At 40.7% G+C, this 26750-nt stretch overlaps 1 protein-coding gene across 1 annotated transcript; it reads right to left on the bottom strand.

Annotated features, from left to right (window-relative positions):
• Positions 1 to 25900, bottom strand: LOC107118623 (poly(A) polymerase alpha). Its single transcript, XM_015420988.1, has 16 exons — positions 25793 to 25900; positions 23800 to 23889; positions 23568 to 23706; positions 21971 to 22043; positions 20166 to 20286; positions 19072 to 19156; positions 15977 to 16030; positions 15269 to 15388; positions 13608 to 13717; positions 10448 to 10569; positions 9650 to 9792; positions 8142 to 8242; positions 6754 to 6953; positions 4127 to 4189; positions 3034 to 3108; positions 1 to 1376 (listed from the first exon to the last, which is right to left on the bottom strand). The coding sequence occupies exons 3-16, from the start codon at positions 23651 to 23653 to the stop codon at positions 1281 to 1283; spliced, it is 1449 nt and encodes a 482-aa protein (XP_015276474.1). The 5' UTR covers positions 23654 to 23706; positions 23800 to 23889; positions 25793 to 25900; the 3' UTR covers positions 1 to 1280.
• Between the last annotated feature and the right edge of the window lie 850 nt (positions 25901 to 26750).

Raw genomic sequence — 26750 nt, 5'->3', positions numbered from 1 at the left:
TAATCATTTTGATAGCTCTACAGAACAAAACGAAGACACCGGGAGAACTTATTGGATCTTTAAGTGCCTGCTAGAATGTGATTAAAAAAAATAAACACTCAGAATGTAAAACTACTTTCGGACGAGCTATCTTAAAAAATAAAAACGGTTAAAATCCTGGGGTGGGGTGGGGGAGATCTACCTTTATATTTAAAATCTGAGATGTTCGTTAATGCAGACAGGACTTTTTATGGAGTGTACAAAACTCTTATATTTAGTGACGAAAGGCCATCAAGACAGGTGTTCTGCTCCTTCACAGGCACACTTTATTCACTCAGTTTCAGTTATGGGGGAGAAAAGTGGCATTTGCCACAGGGCCACAGAGTTACAGGGCTTACGTAACCATCACGACCAGTTAAAAGGAAAAAAAATACCAGCATTCAACTGACATTAGTCTGATTTTGTGCATACAAACTGAAATAAAACCAAGTTAAATGCAAAAGTTTTTTTCCCCCCTCCAAGAAATATGGTGACAGAAACAGGAAAAGAACAAAGAGGAGTTTCTGATTCATTCAAAGGGGGGGAAATTGCTTTTTGATAGCTGATTTGTATACACCATAAAATAATCCGATAAATAAAAAATAGACCACTTCTTAATCATGCCCTATCCAATACCCAATATGTGTGTTTTCTCAAAACTTAACAACCTCAAGGTTTGACATTTTCTTTTAAAGGTTTACTGCTGCTTAATGGTAAACTGAGCAAGATATAGTGTATACCTTTTTTAAAAAACCTTCAGTACACAATATATCTGGCTGTTCTCTAATTTGAAGGTCACCAATATTGAAGAATCTCTTCAATAAAAATAAAATCTATCAAGCCAAAGCGCTAAAATTAGTTATATCCCAATAAAAAAGTACATAAAAGTGCATTTAAGGGATTCTTTTGCCAGTTTTTATCTCCATTTTGTTGTTTTTCCTTTCCAAACGATGCATCAACATAAACCCAATTCAGTTAAATATGGCTAGAAATAGTATCCCCATTCCTTTTTTAAAGGCAGTAATCCTTGGAAGTATTTAATGCAACTGTTGCTAACACGTTAACAGTACTCCTGGCTTCACATATTAACCTGGATGTCCCAGATCAAGTGATTAGAGCCCAGCAAGGGAAGTGCACAAATTATACCTAAATCCATCTGTGTTCACATTCTTGTCTTGCACCCTTCTTCTGTTCTCCATTTCAGTGTTAGAAGACAACGGGTTGAATTGGCAGATACTGTTTATGGACCCCTGAGGTTGGTTTTACCGATTCAATCTTAGTTTTATTGAATTTTTGATAACCGGAATAGGATTTGCAGGGAGAGCAGGGATATCTGAAAGGTCTGTACTGGGCATTTTCTGAGGGAGAAGGGAAAGAAGTGTTAGACTCAACAAGCAAAATGTCAATTAGGAGTATGCAAGACAATACCAAGAAACCTATCACATTTCTAATTTCAATAGTTCTCCCGCCACCAGCATTGGTTCAGTCACAGAATAAGCCATGCTTCTTGATGGGTGGGGGGGACAAGGACGGCTCTGGTAGTAGGTACAGATTAGATAAGGTTTATGAAAACTACCAGAACTCCTCTGCCAGTGGGAATTAAGATACATTACATTTAAAGGCAACTCTTGGTACCTATTTGTGATTTATTTGGACCTGGTTGACAATAAGGTAAAGTGTGCCATTGAGTCACAGCTGGCTCAAGGCAATGCCATGACGTTCCAGCTTAGGTGGTTTTCAAGGCAAGAGATAAGGCTTGCCTTCCTCTGCATAGCAGCCTGTCTTCCTTGGTGGTCCCCCATCCAAGCAGTGACCCTACGTATCTTCTGAGCTCTGGGCTATCAGGGCTGCTACACTCCCCCACAAACATATGCGGGGGATTGTGAGATCCTGCCTTCCCTCCCACCTCCTCTGGTGCCTCTTCTGTTTCCAATGACACACAAGACTTCTTAGACATTCACATGTTCACTGTTTGAATAGGGCACACATATGCACACACTATCCAACTCATGTGGCTCTTCAGCAGTGAAGTACACGTCTCAGATAAATTCAGGAAACATAAAGCGCAACTCAAAATTTCACAGCTGATAGAAGCAACTGGCCCTGACCTGGATAGTCCAGGCTAGCCTGATCTCATCAGATCTTGGAAGTTAAGCAAGGTCAGCCTAGGTTAGGACAAAGATTACCAAGGAAGTTCAAGGTTGCTATACAAAGGCAGGCAATGGCAATCCACCCCTGAATGTCTCTTGCCCAGAAAAGCCCCACAGAGTCAACATAAGTCAACTGTAATTTGACGGCAAAAAAGCAACTGAAAATTAGTTTTAATACTAGTATTGCAAACTTTTCTTTTGATCACCCCTTCGAGTGTCTGTGAAAACCCTTTATCTACCCTGTGAGCATTCTCCCTCCCACAAACAGCCATACTGAGTACACAGTTAGCAAGAACTGCAGTATTAACTACCCAAAATAGCAAATAGTAGTGTATGCGTTGCCTACTAGCACAAGTTTCCAACCACAAAGCCTGCAAGGACAACTGACTCGGGGTGTGTGTGTGTGTGTGTGTGGAGAATTATTAGATTAGGATGGCATATGTTAGGCTGCCTGTTCCAATGTTATATTCATGACCATGAGGCAAGGTGCAATGTAGCTCCACTGCCCCAATGGTCCCTGCATGGAGACTCTAGACAGCTGGTGGTTCATGTGAACAGGGCTTCTGTGGTTTAACTAAGTGACTCCCTTTGCACGTTCTGCTAATTGTCATCCTACTGTGTAAGAAATCCCTGGTAGAAAGCCACCCCACCACTGTGCCAGGATACTCAGTAAAACTGGAGAAGCCGATTTACATGCTGAACACATGGATGCTTGCAACTATGCAACAGCAGCAGCACAGGTGTGCTAATCAGACACGGGCCTTCATATCACCACAGTAGTGCCTCATGAGTTCTGATCCCTGCAGTTACTATAAAGGTCTTACTAAGCCATTAATTGCAACATCTCCAAGGGATTATCTTATACCTGAGGAGCTTGCAGAGATACTGTTTGAAGAGATTCAGTTTGAGAAGCAGTATCCAATTCTGTATCAAGTAGTTCCTGAAGGATGAAAACAAAAAGTAAATAGTTTGCTACCTTGAACTGCACTGGCAGCATTTCCCAAGGAGAACCCCACATTTTCTCCACAAGCTCCTTGCTGCTTACCACTGCATGATAGCATTTGCTTAGATACAAGCAGATATCTGCAGCTATTCTATTGCAGTCGTTTCCACACACCCCCAGAACAGGACTTTAGCATTCTGCTGGTTCCATTTTGGAAAAAGTCTCTGCACATACTTTGCAAAACTCCTGAACTTTTCCCACCTACATTTCAAACTGTGTTTTTTTTTGTTTAGTAAAGTACTTCATTTCTTAATTATCAGTTTCATTGGGGGGGAAGGAGAAGAGTATAAACGGCAACTTCAGTTGTAAATCTGATAGTAAATGCCAGTACAAACACACCCCTCGGCTAATTTTTTTGTCCACCCATGCACTTCTTTAACATACAATTTTTTAAAATTCAGATTTATACTAGAATTGCGCCTCAAAGCCAAATGTCATTTCTTAATAGGGACACGTTTCATGGGTGCGTCACACATTATCTAGGGATCTATTCACGGTGGTAGGATAGGGGTCGACCATTGTGCACATAAACCACGGACACATCCACAAATCACAAGTTGTTTGTTAGTTTAGTCCCCAAGAAAAGACAGGCAGCGCGAAAAATATAGCCATACTGCTGGCAACTTTAGAATGATCCTACAATTGTTATTGCCTTATGAAGGATACTGCTCACAATCCATCAGTGCACTAGGTAAATCCCTGAAAATACGAAGGCTTTCAATTCTCTCCTGAACTGGCAGAACTGTGTCTAGGCACTAGAGCTATCAGAGATGCAATTTGTACATTTTTTAAAATTGTTGCTTGCAGGCAGATTCATACATGTAGCTTTAGGCCTCTTGTTTGCACTTAGTAAGGAAAGGGACATATTGGCTACGAGCATTAAATTCATGGTAGGCGCAAGATTAAGACACTGGCAAAATAACGCAGAGAAGTACCGAGACATCTTAAAGTTTACCTTGGCTTCCATTTTGTCATGATCGCTCATTTCAACACAACTGGCATCATCATTCACCTCATCCTGTCGCAAAACAAATACATAAAAACTGGATCAGGATACAGTAATAGTTCTGTTGGCTGGCTTCATCAAAATACATAAATTCAGTAATTACAGTGTCTTTAGCTATTGGGTGCTGATGTCCTGAGAGCAGCAGATTGAAGCTCAAATAAGTGCTTTTACCTCAGCTGGCTGCAGATGGTAGACACAGGAGCATCGTGTCTCAGCACCTCAGGTTCCAAAACCCATTTTGCAGGCACTTGAGAACTGTCGTGGCTTCAACTTTACCCACCAACCTTAACTGTTCTATTTTGGAGCCATTCCAGGCACTAAAAAGTTATTAGATATTATTCCATCATACATAGCTGTCCTAAATCTGAGGCATTAATCTATATAGGGCTGTTTAGAACTACGCAGAGTTCTAAACAGGCCACTATTAGGCGTTTATACTACCACATATTTTTTAAAAAATTGTTCAATGGTTTCGATTTGTATTTGACTTATTCATTGTCTTGGGCCTCCTTGAAGTGCTGAGGACCATCACGTAAATATACTCCAGCTAGCCATGTTGAAGCCTTCCTAGACCATCTAACAATTCCGAGAACCCTATTTTTATAAATATACAAAGAAGCTTTAAACTAAGGATTGGTACCCTTATTTTGATTTTATTTGTAGCAGATCAGTGTCCAAGCATTCAGGTAGCAAGATGATCAGGCAACTTCCTGCCCAATAACATAACTTCAGCACTCCTCTTTAGGCTACTAAACATACCATGCTGTGTCAGATTTGGCCCAATTGAAACAATACTGTAAAGGACTAGTTACCATTTTGCTCTGCGCTTTGCAGATAGAATCTCTCGTATCCTTTCTGAATTGGACTCTACATTAGCAATAACAGCGTCAGATAGTACCAGGTACTGACTTGTCCAATTGTTTGGGATACTTTTCAGTTTATTCAGTCTGACGACATGGACAGGATGCTTGGAAGTTTGAGGCCTAAGGACCCTTGCCCTTTCTGACTACTTAAATCTGCTGGGAGAGGGGCTGGCTGAGTGGATTCAAGAAGTAGTTAATGCTTCCTTAAGAGAGAGGGGGGTCATCACCCCAGCCTTGAAACCAGGTTGAGGTGCATCCACTAATAAAGAAGCTACCTAAGAGATTTCAATAACTATCAACCGATCTTAAATGTTTCATTCTTGAGCAAGGCGACTGAATGGGTGGTAGCTAGACGGCTTTCAAAGCTTTCCTAGATGAAGCTAATTCTTGAGCAAGGTGACTGAATGGGTGGTAGCTAGACGGCTTTTGTTTAGATCACTTCCAATCTGGGTTTGGACCTATTTCGGGGATTGAAGCAACCTTGGTCACATGACTTTTCACTGGAAGATGGACAGAGGGAGTGCAATTCTGATTCTCCGGGACCTCTCAGTGGCTTTCAATCATGTTATCCTTCTGGACTGCCTATCTGGGTCGGGATTACTACAATGTGTTCTACGTAGGACTGGTCTTGAGAAGTGTTCAAAAACTTTAATTGGTGCAGAATGCTGCAACCAGGGTGTTGATTGGAATGGGTCACAGAGACCATTTCATCCCAATCTTGGCCCATCTACACTGGCTCCCAGTTTGTTTCTGGGCACAATTCAAGGTGCTGGTTTTGACCTTCAAAGACTTATATGGTTTTGAAACCAACATACTTGAAGGACTGCTTAATACCTCATGAACCTGCCCGAACGTTACTGTCATCTTTGGAAGCCCTGCTTTGGGTGCCCCTACTTTCTGAGATTAGTTAAGTGGCAACCCAGGAGAGGGCCTTCTTGGTCACAACACCAAAGTTTTGAAACTTGCTCCCCCATCTCACCATAAAAAAAATTATGTCCCCCTCTGTGGCCATTTTCCAAGAGTGAGTATAGATTTTGTTCATTTGGCACCCCTCAGTGATCTCTTCTTCCTGACCAATGTTTCAGTTGCTGCTTTATGTCTGGTTTTAATTGCTTTAATGGTGTATGGGTTTTGGGAGAGGGCTGGAGGCGATTTTAATGTTTGGGGTGTGTGTGTGGAAGTGATTTTAATGGTTTTGATTTTAATCAAGTATGTTTTAAATTGTTAAGCACCTTGGTGGCATTTGTGAGGGCAGAAAAGCCAGATATAAATTTTGTAAATAAAATAGTGTATACTCAAGGGGTGGGCAGAGAAGTAGGCAGTTACTTAAAGCAAGTCTCCGAAAATTGTAGCCTGTGTACAGACAATATGCATGCATCTCGCAAAATAGCAGTTTCTATCATCCAGCCCTTGTCCCAGAGGATTTCAAAAAAGTCTGCTTTAGACACCATGATTTGTACTTCTACAGTCTTCTGCTTGCAATAAAAGCTTCTGCTTGCAGAGGCTAATTCATGTGTTACCTTCACCTGCTGAAATCTCCATTTAACTTCTCCTGGTACAGATGCAATGCACATTATCAGGGATCTTCGGTAACCTTAGAAATGGTCTGGTTGGAAGCCCATTAAAAACCTTTTGTTGGCAGCACTGAGGAATTAGTGCTACAGAACTGGTACTTTCTTGATAATACAAAGATTCAGAATGCGGACAAAATACCTGTTCAGTTTTAATTTTTTTGGGAGACTCTTCTTTATGAGGAGACGATGTTCTCTTCAGGCTATTTGTTGCAGTGTTTCCCGAAGGTCTTGGTGCCTGGTTTACAAGACGAGTTGAAGGAACTCTAGGGATGGTAGGCTTTGGTGGCGGAGAGATGGCTGGCTGTGTGGCAGTTTGAGGAATGCTTTCACTTGAAGTACCTAGGAGTGCATTTCAACAATCAGATCACCCATAATCACATATCATTCAGCCTCAGAACCCATAAACAAAAGTTCTCGCTACTTTGTGCTAAGAGAAACTGAAATCCTGTGCTCAAGGCCACCCAAATTCTGCCTTAAAATTCTATAATGTATAAATTAGGCAGATGGAGCCAGTCAATAGGAAGAGCAAATCCTACAAAGGCCTAACCACTGAACATTTACCTATTTACCATAATGGAGGAATCCTCTTAAATTACTCCATGAGCTGCTTGCCTACTATACTGCCAAGGGTTAAGAAGTCAGATCACATTTCCAACAATAAAATGTTCACAAATATCAAAATGGGTATCTGTGTTGGTTTGTGTGTAGCAGTAGAAAACTGCAAGAGTCCAGTAGCACCTTAAAGACTAACCAAATTTGTGGCAGGTTATGAGCTTTTGTGAGTTATTGCTCACTTCTTCAGATACAGCTCGAATGTGAGTCCATCTGTCCTATATATTGGAAAGTGGAGTGATTTCAGATGACAATAGCAGGTGTGATTGGATTAGGTGTGATATGCAGAGGGGTAGTAGGCATGGAGAAATCCACATTAGTAATGAGACAGGAAACCTAGGTCTCAATTCAGTCCAGGTGGATGCATTGTCTTGAGCTTCATTATCAATTTTAATTCAGCAGTCCCCTTTTTGTTAGTCTTTAAGGTGGTACTGGACTCATGCTCTTTTCTACCACCAATACCAAATAACTGATTAGGTAACTAATATTTATATAGCACTTACAAATACATTAGTACAATGGTCCTTATGACCACACTGTTCTATCAATATTGCTATCATGTTGTGGATTGAGAAGGAAAGGGACTGAGGCTGAGAAATCAATAATCTAAAATGTACAGGTAGGCGGAGTCTTTTGTGCTTACTTAATAAACTGCTCAGTTGCAGAAGGAACTTCTACATCCACTTTCATTCTTCACACATCTTTTAAAATTAATTTTCAACTATTAAAAGCCATTTGGCTAATTCTGTCAATATGTCAACGTGTTACAACACCAAATGTTACAAAGCAGACAGCAATGCTTGCCCTTCAAAACAAACAGGTGACAAGGGGCAAAGAATGAACCATTCTAAAAGAAGTTTCTCCAGCAGAACTGTTTAGAAAAGTGATATTTGCAAAGCAGTGAGGTTACCCTACCCCCTGAGCTTTCACAGGAATTTGTTTGTGGCACGTTGACTTCAGAAGTCTGTACGCTGGTCACAGATGCTGCCGTCACAGCTGGAGCAGGACTGCTTCTGCTAAAGTGTTAAGAACAAAATAAATATAATATATACATGCATGAATGACAATGAATCTGCACAACTTGTGATCCACCAAACCAAAAACAGTTCACTAGCTGGGTGTAGCATGCGCAAAACCCTCCTGCCTGGAATGGCAAAAGCAGGATGGAAGTACCAAGGCCTACTTCATGTACCATTATCTGAAACAAGGTAAGTGGCCATATGATATGGGGCATCTTCTGTGGTGGTACCTTGATTACAGAAACCCTCACAGCATGTATTTAGCCAGTGCTCAGTGTGCTACATTCCTGATGCCTGTCGAAGGTGTGTATGTCTTTAACCAGAGTCTCTCCTGGGATACGTTTTAATGTGATTTGGACACATGACTACTTTATGCTGCTACTTGAAAATTATCATACTAGTTTTAATTTTTTGTAAGCTGGTGTGAGCGCCTTTGATGGAGAGAGCAAACAAAAATGAAGTATCTTGAAAGTCACGGTGCAGAGCTCTTGACCTGCATTCAGCTCAATGGGTGACAGCTCACACAGGCCTGAACTGGAATACCTACACATAGTAATGTCAATTCATCATAGCACAACAATTTGATCAAACAGGTAACTGTGTAATACATTTTATTGATTCTATGATTAAGACCAACCAATGTGGCACAAAACTCTGAAAGCCTTCAAGTTTACCAGAGCTCTTTATTAGGCTGGATGATATGAAAGGCAGAATTTTCAGGCCATGATCTTAAGGCTGGATCATACAAAACTGTGCACAGTCTTGAGTAAATGATGTGAGGAAAGAATATCACTAAAAGGCAAAGCTTCTTGCATCTATCTACTTGAAACTGAATACAAATTGACCCCACTGAAATGGAAGCAATCCTGGAGGGGGAGATATTTGTGAATTTCCTGTATTGTGCAGGGGGCTGGACTAGATGACCCTGGAGGTCCCTTCCAACTCTATGATTCTATCATTCTTGTAGTAACTTTTTCTAACATGTATCTGTGTTATTGAAAAAATGATGCTTGTTTTTTAGGGAAAATTTCATGAGCTAATGTCTTGGAACAGGACTTGAGAATTCAGAATGAAGTCCTAGTAAAGACTTCTGACATGAAGAGGAAAAGCAGCCCAATAAACTAGATGAAGGAATTTATATACAGGACTATATTAACTATTCAGAGTTTTTAATCTCTTTTAATTACCTTGCTTTAATTCAAAGAGGGCTTCCCTCTTTGCTTTAAACAGAAAGGCAGTGGTAGTTCCACTTAAGACTAATTATGATCACCTCCATTTATCAATTTTGGCTCTTCAAGTGACTCATCTAACCAAGGTCTGACTTTAAGGCAGGATTAAGGAAACTCCTCAGCTTCAGCAACAAGCTCAATATGCATCATCAAGGTTAATGCTGGAGACACTTACCCCTGAGAACTTCCAGAACTATTCAGTGGACTTGTCTTCATAGCATTTGTAGGAGAAGGCACAGACGTGCTGTTATCACTATCCATAGATAAGTCTAGACTGCTGTCATTCAGCGCTGTCAGCCTGACCCCTTCTGTTGAATGCTGCAAGCAAAGAGACAATCACAATCAGTATTCACCATATTAAGGATTGAGAAGCAATGAAGGAGACACAGTACTTAAAGCTACCCCCCATGTGGAAGGCAGTACGTATGTTTACTAGATAGTTTACTAGGATGCACCGCTCACTGCACTGTGGGTAGAAAGTAACCTCAGATCTAGGCTGTTACATATGCTGGATGACACTCCCCCTTATAATACTTTCAACTTCAAACTGTTTCTCACGGGTTCAGAAGACTTGCTGAAGCAAGCCTGAGAACTGCTGTGTAACACTGAAACCATCCAACAGATGTTTGAGCCAGCTTCTCCATTAACAGATCTAAGTTTAATAGTGTTCCTATTAATCCTTGCCAGCTGTTTAAAACTCCAGCTCCCACAAAATGGTAAACCCTTTAACAATTCTGAACCATTACTAAGCTGCAAGTCAAAGAGAATCCTTTCCAAAAACCACAGAGGAGGCACCCCGCCCCCCTCCCCAGTTACTTAAGAGAATCTGGGCTCTCATGCCATCCTGATGAATAAGAATATTTTGTGCCTAGCGAGTTTGTTTGTGTTTCTGGATATTAACCAGAAGAATATCCCCCCCACTTTTCTTTCAGTGTGATGCTTGTTATATTTATCAAGTAGCTTGCAGTGTTACCTTTTTCTTCTTCTGAAGGACATGACTAGGTAGCAGTTGGTGAAGTTGCCTTCTTTTAACATGCATTGCAGCAATTTTCATATCCATCTCAAACATCTTGCTGTTTATTGCTTGCCTATAAACTACATAATTAGAAGAACATTAAGACATTTTACATTTGGGAGAAAGCCATTAGTTGCCCTGAAAGAAATTGCATTCCTAAGTATGCTTGTTTGGAAGGGAAAGTGCAGTTTTAAAAAAAAAAATCCCAAGAACTACACCACATCCTAAAAGCAGTAAAAATGTATTACCCCTTTAAAAGTACACAAAGATGTTATATTTTGCCTCAAACACATTTCTCCTGATGTGCCAAAGAGGAGGGAGGTATTGCTCCTGGAATAGTATCTCCTTCTGGCTACAGGCCAAAGAGATCTCCATCAACTGGCCCACCTAGCCAGCAGGTTAATGGGGTTCTGTTGGAGGTGAAGCAGAGCTCACAAAAAACGAATGAAAAGATGGTCTCTTAATTGGAAATCCTTGAGCTGCCTCAAGCAGGACTCTGGAGAGGTGGTGCATAAGTACCTTAAAAGCCAGCATGGTATAGTGGCTAAAGTGCTGGACTGAGCCCTGGAAAACCAAGGGTCAGAGCTCTACTCTGCTATGTAAGCATACTGGGTCATCTTGGGCCAGTCAATCTCTCTTAGCTTAACTTAACATAAGAGCCCTGCTGGATCAGACCAGTGGTCCATCTATAGTCCAGTATCCTCTCTCACACAGTGGACAACTAGTTCCTCTGGAGGGCCAACAACAGAGCATGGAGGCGGAGGCATTCCCATGATGTGGCTTCTTGGCTCTGGGATTCAATGGTTTAGTGCCTCTGAATGTGGAAGTCAATGCTCCCCCCTAAGCTGTGGAGTCTTGTGAGCAAAAATTCTACTTTGTGAGCTACTGGCATTGAAATTGTAAGTGATTTTTTTTGAAGATTTTTTAATTTCATAGACATAAACATACAAACAACATTTATAGGGGTTTACAATCATGTGATTTCCTTTTTCAGTTTCTTTGGCCTCATAATTAAAAGTATTATATTTTTCATCTTATATGTTCATTATAGACCTTATAAACCTTTTATTAATAGTTGAAACAACATTTCAGAAGGCTGTTTATTTAGGTTAGAAATCCAGAAGTTTATATTTTATTTTTTCTAACCACTGATAGACTCTTAACCATATGTTCTGAAATTCTTCTTTGCTCTCTCCTCTTAATATCATAGTAGTGAGCGAGCAATTTGACTACTGCATAAACTAGTTTGCTCTGGAGCCATCCTTCCTGAGCTAAGACAAAAATGTGTGAGCCGGAGGCTAAAAAACGGTGAGCTAGCTCACACTGACTCAGCTTAGAGGGAACACTGGTGGAGGTTCCCTTCAGTCACCATGGCTAGTAGCCACTGATAGACCTATCCTCCATGAATCTGTCTAACCCCTTTTTAAAGCTACATCCTCTGGCAGCAAATCCCACATTTTAGTCACTTTCTGTCTAAAGAAGTATTTCCTTCTGTCCATCCTGAATATACTGCCCATCAGCTTAATTGGATGTCCTTGAGTTCTAGTATGTTGGGAGAGGGAGAAAAATTTCTGTCAACTCACCCCATGCATAATTTCATAAACCTCTATCATGTGCCCCCTTAGTCATCTCTCTTCTAAGGGGAAGCTCCCCCCCCCCCCCCCCCCCCCCGGTTCACAGGATGGTGGATACTGTGAGGATAAAAATGGAAGGAGGAAGAATGTTGTAGTGAACCACTCTGGGTCCCCATCAGGAAGAAAAGCAAGGTATAAATACCTGAACAAGTTTTTAAAAACTAACAAGTGTGTTTGAGAAAGAAGACGAATGTTCTGCATGGGATCTCTGAGCTTCAGCCTCTCCAGCTACTCCCCCCCCCCAGCCAAACGCAATGGAAAAGGAAGGCAGAGTCCAACCTTCCTCCCTCCCCTAAAGCTTCTTCGATACCATTGCTGCCCACGACTTCTGAAGACTGGCTCTCATGAAAAGCAGACAGTAAATCAGGACTAGACCAAAGAAAGGCTTGACAGGAGAGAGAAACTGCCTTGTAAACATCCCAACGCAAAAAAAGCAATATGGGAAAACCCTTGCCTCTGCAGATTTAGCATCAAGGGATTGCAAACTCTCAAGAAGTTGCTGAAGGTCATTCTTTGACAGGATGCTGACAAAATGAGAACCACTTTAGGATTAGAAAAGCCAAGGGGGGAAAAAAATTCTCGGCTTGCTAGCAATTCTTCCAAGAGGACCTTCTGGCAGAGCACAAACCAGTTAAAGATACTGATTTTGGCAAAGTAACAAGCTCCCATTGTGTTCTCCACAGCAGCAACCAATCACAGACAGCATCCCTGAGGCTACAGAAAGCTGGTCTGATGCAGAGGACAGCATATTGCACATTTACCACCTGGGCTTAGATATTTGTTCAACCCGGAAGCTCCCTGGGTGATATCAGGCAAACCTTTACTGCTCAACCCAAGCCACCTCAGGACTGAGATGATGACACAAGGATACCCTACACACGCTGTCCTAAAGTGAAGGAGCAAAGGATGCAAACATGATCAACAGGCCACAAAATAGCACTTTTTGCTCCTCACACTGCCCATTGCATAAGTTGCCCCGTGGAAGGCGAGCCCTCGAGGGGGGGGGGGGAGCCAAATGCAATTCTTAGAGGCCTTGGCAGTGGTACATGCTGTCTTATGGACACCCCGCAGGGTTTTTAAGACAAGAGATGTTCAGAGATGGTTTGCTACTGCCTGCCTCCATGCCACAACCCTAGACTTCCTTGGAGGTCTCCCATCCAAATATTAGCCAAATATTAGTCTGACGAGATCAGACTAGCCTGGGCCATCCAGGTGGGTTTCAAGGCATTAGCAATAAGGCAGGCTGTATTTCTGCAGTATTACAAAGCTCCAAGAATCTCCCTCTTCTACTCTCACCATCTGTCTCCACTTGACCTTTAGAGGGTTACAGCTTATTACGCAAATACTTCCAGCTATTACAAGAACAACTGGTTTGCTAGCATTAGTTCATGATTCAAATAAGGTCTGTTATGCTCAAATGCAGGTAATGGATTTTGAAACAAGCACAGCTTGAGAACTGCAAAAATTGGACAAGTCAAACTTACCAGTGTCAGTGAAGGACTGAATGTCAAATGTAAGATCAACACTCAGATTTTCAGAATTCTCAGTTCTCTTGAACACCAGCCCAATCACCCACATTGTACGAAACTCTTCCCTGGAAAAGAAAAACCACACACAAAAAAAGCACCATTAAAATGATATTAGCAATCTTACATGAAGTTTTTGGCTAGCAACCTTTTCCAACTCCTATGTCTACCTGCAACTCTACAAAGGCTAATGTAAGGAACAGAGCCGCAGGATTATGGGTGGCCTGAAAAATCATGTAAAATGCCTGAATTCTAATAATGCAGATCTAGTAACCTGGGACACTGGCATTCTTGTGTTTCTATGGAGTTTAAGATACCAAGATGCCTTATCTGAACTCGGAACATCTCTCACATCTGGAGACATTGATGTATTGATACATGAAAATTGTTTTAGATCCATAAGCCTCAAATCATAAGCTTCTCCACTCCTCATGTTGCTATAAGCAGTCTTTTCCAACAGGTGGCGCATAACTATTCTTGTTTTCTCCTTGCTGTAAAAGATATTCATCAGCTACAGTGTGGAGTTCTCAGCATTAAGAAAATAAAGAGCCCTGTTGGATCAGATCAGTGGTCCATTCAGCATCTGGTCTCACACAGTGGCCAACCAGTTAATCTGGAGGGACAACATGGCAGAAAGATGGCGGTGCTCCCCTGATGTTGCCTCAGAGATTTACTGCTTCTGAATGTGCAGCTTTCCTTTAGTCACTGTGTCTACTATCCACTGATAGACCTAGTCTCCATAAATCCGTCTAATCCCTTTTAAAGGGGCAATTTTCCCATTAACATGAATGCTGAACCTGACAGCACTGTGGTCACTGTTCCCAACTAGTACAACACCTACATCTTGCACCCTATCTCAAGTCCTTGCTCAGAATCAAGTCCAAGATGGCTTCTTCTAAAAACAATGGATTATACTCTGCCATCACATGCAATTAAGGTACCTTGCACCACAAGAACACCACCACCCTTTGTTGCATACAGTGGTAGGCTACATTCCGTTCAGTTTAGTTGGAAGAGAACAATCCGTAAGATTTATGTAATATAAAACTGGGACCTAAAGTGGGTAATAAAGTTAGGAGCATCTTAAAATCTAAGAATGTAGTTGGTATGTATCACACTCTTCATCCTTAAATATCAAGACCCAACAAGCCCTCAAGGACTCCCACATGCCTTATGGCTAAAAATATGGGGAGGCCTTTCTTCACAGTCTTGTGAGTATATGTGGTGTCTTTGGGATCAGCACAACAATAAAAGTTATAGTGCTTGACATCATTTTAGCAGGGATTGTCTAGCACTCTCATCTGTGGTCATACTCCATTTGCAAAACAGTAGTGATATTTTAAACTGATCTGTCACTTTCAAATCCAAAAATACCCCATACGTAGATTCACTTACTTTGAACCACAGGGTATCTTTCTACTGCCCCCAATGGCCTATATGGAACCCTACTTAGGGCAATGCGTTTCTTCTGTAAATGATTCTATGTGAAACAGAAGGGGCAGTCTTGGTAAAAGCGTCCATTGTTTATTTCTGACAAAAGCAACCTCAATTTAGCCCCTGCTTTCTTTTCTGGTTAATGTTTCTTCCAACGCACTAATTGAGTGAAAAATCTGCCTTACTTGTCAGGATTTTCCTTGGGTGCTGGGAATGACTGAGGATTTACATGAGCCAGTGTGATGAATTCATTCTTTTCCAAGCTTCCAACCAGAATACGGATTTTGGACTCGACCAAGCCAACCCTGAATGAACAGAAGTGTGTTGATTCAGTAACCTAAGCAGAAAATACTGACTTCTTACTTGAGACTAATACGTTCCAATTCTTTATTGATGGAAATATACCAAATATGTTTAAGCTGATTCATCCTTTGCAAAAGATTGATTTCTACAGATCTAGTTAAAAATAATCTAGCTAAGTCATTCTACATTTTATTGGGATTCAAAAATAGTAACAAATGCCAAATTGGAAACTGAATGCCAAGCAAGAATTTATTTCTAATCAAAACAAGAATCCTTTGGTTAAAAAAGACGAAGGGTTGTAAGCATCCTTTTCAAAGAAAGGAATCTGGGAAGTGAGTTATTTAGATAATCACACAAATGAGTTATTTAGATAATCACATACAAAAAAGCCATTTTTGTTTCAAGGTCTTTTTTTGTAAGTAACAGCAGACCGAAGTTTCATTTTCATTCCACAGTCAATTTTTTAAACAAAATCAGGATGAATGAATCATTGTGGGGTTGAGCTCTACAGCGTCGGCAATTTACATCCCCATAAAAGATGGCAGAGGTCGTTAACAAAACTGCACTACTTAGGGGGGAAAGGTACTCACCATTCCAGTCGCTGTTTTTCTGTTGGTGCACTTGCTAGAAGTACAATATAATGCCTTTGAAGATAAAGACAGTATTATATACTACCTTGATTTTGAAAGTTCAGATTATAACCAGTGTATTTTCAACATTTCATTGAGTCTAATTAGTATATTAATCAGATGCTTCAAGTTTAACATGTCCATAGCTTCAAAGATAAACCAGTCTTATCTACATTTCAGTACATAGTCAGATGAAATCCAATTATCAGTATTACAATTGTTGAAACTGTCAGAAAAATAAAGCCTGACTAACTGAGGGGCAAACTGGATTAGAAAACCACCTAAAAACCTACAGTTCATGGAGAAAACATGTTTGATAGTTCTGGAGTGTGGACGAAAGATTTTGCAAAAGCTTACTAGGTCTCAACCACCCACTAAAGCAAGCCTGAGCAGTGGTCCCAATTCACAGCCCTATGTGAGTTTTTAAATGTATACAGACCAGACCATGGAGGGTTAATTTGTTTTAATGGAAACTGCTGTCTTAGGATATGCCACACCACAACTGACTGCCTTAACTGAAGCCAACAGACCAGCACTCCTGGGCACAAGACCTCTCTAATCAATCACTGCACACACAACTGGATATGAATTGTGCCTTCTTGTAAGAACACTGGGCCTGTATATGTTGCGTATACTAAGAAACCACATGACCCAAGGACTTTAAGGGGAAATATAGTTTTCTGTTAACATATGTATGTTCATGTTCCAGACAAAATTTAGAATGGAGCTATGTTATGGTTTCTAACACTGTGCTTCCCTTTTAATACTAACATAGGGTGGCATCCATAGAGGAAACACAGTGAGCAGGAGAGGGTGCCTAACATCCCATGCCACTTCTCCCTGGAAATGTCCCCTGGGAAGCTGAATCTCCACTAGCTTGTAAATGGGGAAATAATCAAACATTTTACTTCAGGCTCTTCTAGTACTTTAAACACTAACTTTTATGGAAGTGTTTCCAAGAACCTACTGACAATTACTTGGGCAACTATTAAATGTAATGGCCTGTAAATGGAATGTTTCTGAAGAAATTGTGACCACATTTAAACATATCACCCGTTTTAAGTGTCTTTGGGACACGGAGGGCAAAGCAGCTGCAGTTTCAAAGCGTGATGCTGGTTGTATACTCCACTGGTGGGCCGGCAGAACCTTGCTAAATTGTGGTCACAACTTTTTGAGAGCAGCCATCCAAGGAAAGGACCATTTCCATAGTTTTATGTAACAGTATCTAAAAAATATGATCTTTGAAATAAATGGCGCCCTGACCTGACCTGCATAGCCCGGGCAAGCCCGATCTCGTCAAATCTTGGAAGCTAAGCAGGGCTGACCCTGCCAAGTAGGGCAGGGAGGCAGGCTTTCAAGCCACTTCTCTGAACGTCTTCCATGCCCCAGTAGGAGTTGTCATAGGCCACCATGACTTCCATGCAAAGGCACACGAACACACATGCACAAAAATGCAAAAACCCCCCCAAATGGTTAGCCTCTGTGTTGTGACAATTTGTGGTGTTTAATTGGCTTTATCATGTAACACTTCACCAATAATATGTAAATAATGGCTTCCTTCTTAACTAGCTTGCACCCAGGGTTCATTAACCTTCTGATTCCACTCACTAGCTATACTGATCTGGCAGCTTGGTCTTTGTACTCTCCTAACACTGACAGAAGATACTTGATGTCATTCTTTTTAAACCTGGTTTTCATAAAGGAAATTTCTGTGAACTGATGCACTGCATACACAATAATCTTTTTTAGAGCCACATTAAAATTTCAATTAACAGAAGTCAGCAGCAAGGAACTTTTCTGTGCTCCCCCCCAAAAAAAGCCCACTGATCTACTGCCAAGTGCTGCTCTTGGGAGACTGGGGGACCATTTAGGAGAGCTCAGCGGGCTGGAGGAAGGAAACTTCTGTTTCACTGACAGAAGAGCCTTAGACACTGTATTTTGGATTCCAACTCACAAGAATTTGCATTGGCACAGTGATCCTAAAAACAGGCGAATTGATCCAACCACCCCCCAAGGAGCCTTACTTCATCAGAAAAGCCACTTGTGTTGGAGAAAGGCTTCAAGCTTTGTTCAGGGGAGTGGGAAGATAGGGGTAGGATCAACCCCATGTCATGGAGAGAGTGATGTTTAACCTAAGCTTCCTTCATGTGTACTTCAAGATTGCTTCATTTGCAAATTAACACCTTGACTGTATCCATGCACCAATATGTACCGGAGGGGACTGACCATGAACTCCCAGTCAACTGTATTTTAATATTATGTTCTAAAGTAACAAAAATTAATATTCATCATACCAAGGCTTTCAATCACAACAATACGACTTCAAAATTATTTTATGTTCCGAAAATTTTACTTCATAAGACTTAGCATTCCTTCCACTTGGGCAAAATAAACTGTTACAGGAAGCACCTTCAACAGTGACTAGAGGGCTGAAAATGTGTTAGATGCCATTTTGACAAAATGTATCAAATCTTCCCAAACCTGTTTAGGGTTCTAACCCTTGTTTTGGAGAAACAAAACACAAACACACTGTGGTGATCATCAGTCTTTTTAATGGGGGAAAACTGTAATATCAGATTATTTAGATTAATACAAAATGACCCAATACAACAAATAATTAAGTCTTAGCTTAGGGCAGGCCTCTGATAAATTTTAATGGATGTTAAATGAGTTACTTAATATTTTAAGTAGTGTATACGGCAACACTACACTTTCAGCAATTACAATAAACAAACTTTCCCATTATATTAGTATGTGAAGCATTATTAGAACCTTTATAGTATTTGGGAAACCCCAAAGAGTTTTCCAGGAAAGTCTCATGTCTAATAACAAATACTAGAAGGAATATCGCTAAGAAGTGATAAAAGCCCAGGAACATTTCATCTTAGTTGAAGTGGCTGGCAAGACCCATCAATGCTCTTTCATTTTATTTCCACATCTGCACATTGGCAGTCCATAACTGTGCTAGTCAAATTAGTCAGTTTAAACGAGCTGCAAAAGTGTTAAAAAGATAAATCTACTTCTAAAAAGCATCTTTCATGTCATTAAATACATACTTGTACTTCTGAAAGAAGTTTGGAGCTTCAAAGAGTTTGGACCACTCAGCCTTACTCAGCAAAATTTCATCTGTGATAGCAAGACCTGAATCATAAAAACACATTTCAGCCTCCTCATACATTCTTTCCAATTAAAAGAGCTTAGAAAACACAAGGAATAATTTCACAGCCAGCATTTGTCAGCTGCTTGGGACAGCATCACAATTGGTATAACTGACAATTTCAGCTACTCTGGAAACCTTCCTTTAAAAAAGTTGTTTTGGAACAGCTTTCCTCATGACATAAGCTTGTCAGTGATACAACAGCTAAAAACTGTACCCAAGGAAACGCAGTCTAACCCTATGCATGCTTAAGAAGAAAAGGGCCTGGGGATCCCCAGGAATCACAGCTCATCTCAAGATCAGTTCTCCTGGACAAAACAGATGATTTGGAGAGTGGATTCTATGGCATTGTACCTCACTGAGGTCCCTGTCTTTTCCAGACTCCATCCCCAAATCTCAAGGAGTATCTTAACCTGCATCTGGCAAACTTACCCCCCCCCCAATACCCCACTAGTGGCTGGGGGACCTGGCAACCCTAGAACTTTCCTTGTCCTGCTACCCAAGACACCCCCCAAAGATGAGATTCCAAGGACTGGAGGCCTTACATGTGAAAAACCATACACTGCTACCACAGAACTGTGGGTTATGTACCACTTGGTCTTTAGAGACAAAGCTAAATGCATTACAATAAACACTCTCTAAGAGTAACACACAATGTTGTTTGTTCAGATATTGAGAGTGGCACCAGCATCCTTCTCAGGAGTCCAGTGATGAACAAAACTTGCTAATTACTTCCAGGAACACACTACTTAAACAAGAATGCTGAATTGTTGAATACCATGGAAAGTCAAAGTTGGATGAGAAGACACACTTGAGGATTGACACATTCTAAGGAGTTTCTAGATGCTTTTCCAAAGAGAACATAATCTTAGGAAAGCCATGCAATTCAGACTATTGGATAAGCTTTCTGCAGACTGTGTGGATTTAAGTTACCAATCTACAGCAGTTCAGTGCACACCATTCTTTTAGGAACACATATTCAGAATGACTTACCTTGTTTAAATTCTTCAACCATGACCATGCGGGTAGAAACGGACACATTGTAGGTTGAATTCTGCTGGGGGTATGCTGGTGTAATTATAGGCATAAGATGGTACCTATCACTGGGATTTACCTATATATAACAACAGCCAATCAGTTTTCTTCAATCACATTCATGGTAAAAAAACTGGGATATGTCCACTGAAAAACCTTAATGTAGCACATGAAATTCTAGGATGTCAAGATTTACTAGTTCTATGAACAGTTTCTAATCATGTAATACTTTCCTATGTATTTCTAGGGACAATGGGTGACTCCATTTCACCGGTGGAAGAAGCCCTTTTTCTCAGTGAAACAGAGTTGTTGGCTACAGCCTTTTAGGGCTGTATTCTATCAATCCATTCAGCTAGGGGGGGGGGGGGCAACAAGGCATGCCCAGCTGGCAGAAGGGCCTCTTGCGTCAGCAGGATACACCTTATACATGTTGATGGAATGAACCACCTTGGCTGAGCACCATCTATAAGGTAACCCTACCTAGGCAACCTACTTCAAATTCACATAAACAGAGTAAAGCTCACTTTTGTTCTATCAAAAAAGAAAGAAAAGACTACAGCATAATATTGAGCAACTGGAATGATATCTCCATACTACTTGGATGAACCTGAGATATTACCAGGAAACCTGCTGTCAAGAACCCCTTTGAAATATGTGTTGTGATTTATTTCTGTAGCACTATTGCCAAGAAAAAGCCAATTTTTAAAAGAAAAACACTAAGCACCCAACAGGATCAAATGTGTTTAACATATTTTATTTAAAACAGTATGTTTAATGAAGGAAGGAAAAGAAAGAGGTGCAGATGCATTTCCATACTATTAAAGCAGCATTTGTTAAGGCTGAAACCCTGCTATTGCCTTACATGGTTTTGCTTAAGCTACTAGCATACAGAGGCCTTCTATAACATACTGCTTAAATGCTAAGGGTAACAAGGCAACATGATGGGTAAAACAACTGTAACATTTTGATTTGGGCTTTTATTAAGGTATGCTATCTAATGAAATAAAAAAATGGTACAATCTTCATATACACCAAATATGTCTGCATTGGCCAGCCAACAAGCTTCGATTATTCCAAGTATTCTGTAGTCACAAGTCTTTCTATCCAGCTGGGTTTCAGGAAGGTCAGAACACGACTGAGATAGCCAAATGCAATATGGAGGAAAAACAGTAGGTACCCTATTTTGAAAAATATGCCTTATACAGGACAAACCCAATGAATTGTTTAGGAGCACCTAATTATACAGCATTAGTGATGCTAAGGAGATGTATACCTGATTAAGTATCTGGATGAGAGATCACTAAGTCTCATGAAAACCAACCAGATCAAAGGAAAAGAAGGATGCAGTATAAGACTCGCTCATTGCCATCCATAGCAAAAAGCTACTGCCCACAAGAGGCATGCATGGCGTAAGTGAAATGTGCCATGTAGCTCAACTTCAAACCATCTTTCCAGTTGCATTACTGAATAAATCTCAAAGAAATCACTTGGTGAAATATCTGGTATAGCTGAAAGCTAAGCTGCAGTATTTCCACATTTGAGAAATTTTAAGCAAGCTTTGAGATTAAACTGAAGGCAGTCTTCAAATATACTCGGGACATAAATTGCATTCTACAGCTTGTAGAACAATTCTTGTCTAGAAGCATCACAATGCTAACCAGTACCTGAGTTTGCAAAAAAAAAAAGTCTGTTTTTCCCTGGGGCTCAAACAATTTGCTTTATTTTAAAGTGTGAACTTATAGGGGAAAAAATAATACACTAACCCTTGGGTCCCATACAGGCAAATTAAGATTGCATTCTTCTGGCTGTTTCAATAGCACTGGATTTGGCCATTCCCTGTTTAGAGAGAGTGTAGCACTGAGTAAGAAAAGCACTTATTTATGACAAGTAAACATGTTTGAATGTGAGCCTCCATTTCTTATACTGGATGCAGTATCAGATGAAGCTTCTTTTCTAAATGGAAAGCTGTACACCCCTGCTTCCTTATTAACAAATTTAGTTTTTTCCTCCCAACCCAAATTATTTCCATACCAACTAAGTAGGGGAAAACCTCCTTTTTCTTTCTTCTTTAGAACTTTTAGCATAGTGCCATGTATGCAGACCCGGTCCTTAAGCCCAGAATGGTAAGAAGTTGCCACCAGCAATGGATGATGCTGGCACAGGAACTTCACATTTGGTAAATCTATGTTGCAAGTATCCTTGGCTGTTGCACCCTCCCTCTAAGCAGAGCCTCAGCCACATGGAAGCTGCTTATGTCTGAACTCGCCTCAAGATTGCTAGGAAAAGTAAAGTCTTCACAGTAAAGTCTTTCCATACAGTGCCACCCACTACAATTTCTTCAAAGAAAGTTTCAAGCCTCGCTTCAGAATGCACTTAACACATTACACTATTAATCTGTCTTGTGTCTTTAATTTACTCTAGAGAAGCTAAGCAATCACATATGCAGTCCTCATGTAAACCCATGACATATGTGTGTAAACAGTCACACTGCTTTAAGCCTAATTCACTGGCCAACACAAGCCCAAAGGGCAGAAGCCAACTTTCCCAAGGGAGAAGGCCCCCCAACAGGAATAAAAGAGATATAACACAACTGAAATTAGAGTATTTTTTTAATATCCAGAATTCTTCAATGTATTACAATTAATCCAACTCAAAAAACAGAAAAAAACTAACTCTCCAAAATGTTTCTAACAATTCAGAGGAGAGCAAAGGGCAATTAAGTTTTTTGTTAAAATTTCTGTATAGCAGATGAAGTTCCCTAATTCTTTTTTTTTAAAATAATTAGGGCAGTATATCAGCTTTAATTGGATGTATTACTATTGAGATCTTTTTTTTAAAAAAAAATCCAATTGCATAAGACTGATGGTGGTATGACTACCTTTTTGAGCACCTCAGTTCTTTCATTTTGAAAAATGACACCAACCAATGGTAAGCAATTCCTAATTGCCCATCAGGTCTCTTTAAAAGATTACCTGCTCTATTGTACCAAGCTTCCTAGATGAGGTAAGCATGCTGTATCCTCTGGCCCCAGGCCCACTTTTAGTAGCATGCTCTGCTCAGTTAATGTTGCCCTAAAATGGAATGAGCTGGAGACCAAGAGACCACAGCTACACAGTACACTACAGGCAAGAGGTAACGTTTCTGTACTCCTCACAATTTAAGTGAAAGTTTTGTACTGAAGGCTACGAAGACAGCCTGAACATTTCCCATCCCTTTCAGTGTCTTACTGCTCTGTAGGACTGTTAATACTCTTTTGAGAACTCCTCTCAACCTGACATCATCTGACAGAATGTCATAGAAACAACACTAAAATCAGGGTCTATAAGAAATTTTATTTTAGTGTAATCTAAAGAGACATACCATTTAGAAAATACCAAGAAAAATTTATGTACAAGAGTTGATGCTATTGCATTTGGATAAAGCTGGCAAGTTCTTGCTACTAGCATAGCCCAGGAAACTCCACCAAGGAAACCTAGTATATTGGAATAGATGTTGTGCCCTGTTGTTGCAGAGAAAAAAGAGAGACAACTTTAGTTGTTTTCATCCTACTTGAAAGAATCATTAAAAAATAGTTTTGTAAAACCCATCTTACGTTTGGCCCACAGTTTGATAGCTCTCAGTGTTAACCTGAAATTGTCAATGTTTGGTACTAGATGGAGAATTTCATCGGTTACCCTGCAACCTAGAGGAAACAGAAGACATGCTTTATGAGTTAAAACATGTTTTATCAGTTAAAGAACTAGAACTAAAATCATACAAACAACAGAGGGCTTGGACATTTATTGCTTTGTTTTCATCAGCTGTGATTCTGAAATGGAATTTTATACCCTAATTTGTTACTCACTGAATTGAGCTTAATTAAGTGAAATTCACTCAATTGCCAACATTCAATTCTGAGAGCTGTGCAATTTCCTACTCCAAAATCCATTTTTTCAGAAGAGAATGGCCATGGAGGAGAGAGTAAAACCACCGTCACCACAGCAGACATGTTGAAAAAGAACAAGTGGGACACAATGGAGTGGTGGTGTTCTTACTCTCCTTAAATGCTGTTTGTTTCAGTACTTTGGCAAATTCAGCCTCTCAACAGATCTGCTGCTCTCCTCGTGCTGAGAAAGGATCAAAGTGGCAGTGGGAGGCAGAACACACAAAGGATTTTGCAGCACTAAGGGTGAGTATACTTTAATTCCCTCGCTGCCATCTTCCCCTGGCATAAAGCAACTTAGTCTTGGAGCTGTGCAATTTCCTACTCCACTTCAAAATCCATTTTTTAAGAAGAGAATGGCCACGGAGGAGAGAGTAAAACCACGGTCACAAACAGCAGACATGTTGAAAAAGAACAAGTGGGCCACAATGGAGTGGTGGTGTTCTTACTCTCCTTAAATGCTGTTTGTTTCAGTGCTTTGGCAAATTCAGCCTCTCACCTGAGCTGCTGCTCTCCTCATGCTGAGGAATGATCAAAGTGGCAGTGGGAGGCAGAAGTCACAAAGGATTTTGCAGCACTAAGGGTGAGTATACTTTAATTCCCTCGCTGCCTTCTTCCCCTGGCATAAAGCAAAGTAGTCTTGGCCATTCTGCCCTCGCCTGAGCTGAGAGCCTCATACAAAGAAATGAGGAAGAAGCCACTAAGGCATGTAAAAAGAGAACAGGTACTACAGAGGTGGGGAGAGAAAGCTCTTTAGATTGATGGCAATTGTGAATTTGATTCTCCCCAAGCTGTGATTTAGAGTCAATTACAGTTTATGCTTGCCTTTTATCACGACCCATTACAGGATACTACAATACTGCTAGTTCCCTAAAGCTTTCTGGAAGTATATTTATAAAATAAACGTTTAAAGACAAATTGCAATATTTTACAATGGTATGACAATAATTTATTTTATTTCTCAAATTTATACCCTGCCCTCTCAGCCAAGACTGGCTCAGATGTAATCATTCAACTTTAAATCTGCCCTGCACTTCAGGTCTTAATATTAAACAGCCTTTTCACAACAACTGGTGTCCTAAGGAAGAAGGTCACTTAGATTTCTCTTGCACTACACAAAAACGTTACGAAAACAAATCTTTTTGCAGCACAACCTTTCATCAGAATTCATAGTTTTAGCCAGTGTACTGAAAAACTGACATGCAGTTCAAAAACTGATCATGGCCCCGGTCACATGGAGCATTTGCCCTGCTGAAGGCATTGGAGTCCCGCAGAGTATCTGGGCGCGATCATACAGGAACATCTGGGAGGCATAGCACTCCCGTGGCGACCCAGTAGCAAGCCGCCGAAGCCGTGCAGTAAAAAACTAGTACACCACATGTACTAGCAAACTCTTTGCCACGGGCCGCCTATGGAAGCCTCCCAGTGTGATTGCGCCGGCACACGGTTTCCTCCCTCATCGTCCTCTTTACTGCGGGGAAGCCGCTGTCGCGTCTGATCGCATAATAGCGCATCAGAATGCGGTGGCGCAAATAGCCGCGCTTCCCCCTCCGTGTTTTCCGGCACGTCTGGCCGGGGCCCATAAAAACCTTCTGCCTGAATTTTAAACAAAAGCTCCCTTCCAACTCAAAACAGGTTCCAGGTCAAATGATAATATACGTACCGTTAAGACTTCGTATGCATCTAATGTCTAAATTTTTAAGTAGACTATCATCTCGAAGGTCTAGGTCTTCAGGAATAGTTTGCAGCGCTAGTCGGGCAAACAAGATATCAATCTAAACAAGCAAACACAAAGAAAAGAACTAAGTCATCTCACTATCAAGTTATGAAAGTCATTCTGTTTCTGACCCCACTGAACTAGTTATGCTAGAGTAACTCCTCTTTCAACATAAGCAACTAATCATAATTTCGTGGTCAGATGTATGAAATAAGCTATAAATCTGAACTACTGTGCTATTAATGTATCTTGCAAGGTTTATTTGTGAAGGAAACTTAAATCCTACAGACAACACGCCATGTCTGACATAGGTCTATGCTTCCAGTAGACTCCGTGTGTGTGTGTGTGTGTGTGTGTGTGTGTGTGTGTGTGTGTGAGAGAGAGAGAGAGAGAGAGAGAGAGAGACAGACAGACAGACAGACAATGAGAACAAATCAATTTGAAGTGTTCTAAATAGATGCCTCATAGAATTGTGCCCCAGGAGCAGCATTCTGAGGGGCATTTTGGGCTGTAGTGGGAATGTAGAAGTGAGAAAGTTGCACTCCATGGGTGAAAACGGTTTCATTAGCAGGAACACTCCACTTGATTTGGGATTCTTTGTGCTGCTACTACTTGCAGGTCCATTGCCACCAATGCAATACCATCTATAATATATGATATCAGACCTCAACAGATTAATCTAACACAATCCAGACTGGAGTGTGTTACATTAATCTGTGGTGGCCCGATATCATGTGGATGGTATGGCTCTGATGCTAAGGAACTTTGCAAGTATTTGTGTAGCAAAACAAATCATTTTCTGCAGGTTCCATCCTGAGATGCTATGTTTTGCTCCCTGAACTGCCTTTTGTTACTGGCGCATCCAACAGCTCTTTCATATATCCCCCCCTTACTATGGGGTGTC

The sequence above is a fragment of the Gekko japonicus genome, unplaced genomic scaffold (assembly GCF_001447785.1).
Source record: "Gekko japonicus isolate JY-2015 unplaced genomic scaffold, Gekko_japonicus_V1.1 scaffold3499, whole genome shotgun sequence".
Taxonomy (NCBI): domain Eukaryota; kingdom Metazoa; phylum Chordata; class Lepidosauria; order Squamata; family Gekkonidae; genus Gekko; species Gekko japonicus.
Note: the sequence above shows the minus strand (reverse complement) of the source record. Positions and strands in the feature narration are given on the sequence as shown.

Coding starts and splice junctions, on each gene's coding strand:
- LOC107118623 (XM_015420988.1), bottom strand. CDS start 23,653: ATGCTAGTAGCAAGAACTTGCCAGCTTTATCCAAATGCAATAGCATCA. Junction 15,389..15,976: donor GAAAAACAGCGACTGGAATG/GTGAGTACCTTT, acceptor CTGTTCATTCAG/GGTTGGCTTGGTCGAGTCCA. Junction 1,377..3,033: donor TATCTCTGCAAGCTCCTCAG/GTATAAGATAAT, acceptor CTTCTCCCTCAG/AAAATGCCCAGTACAGACCT.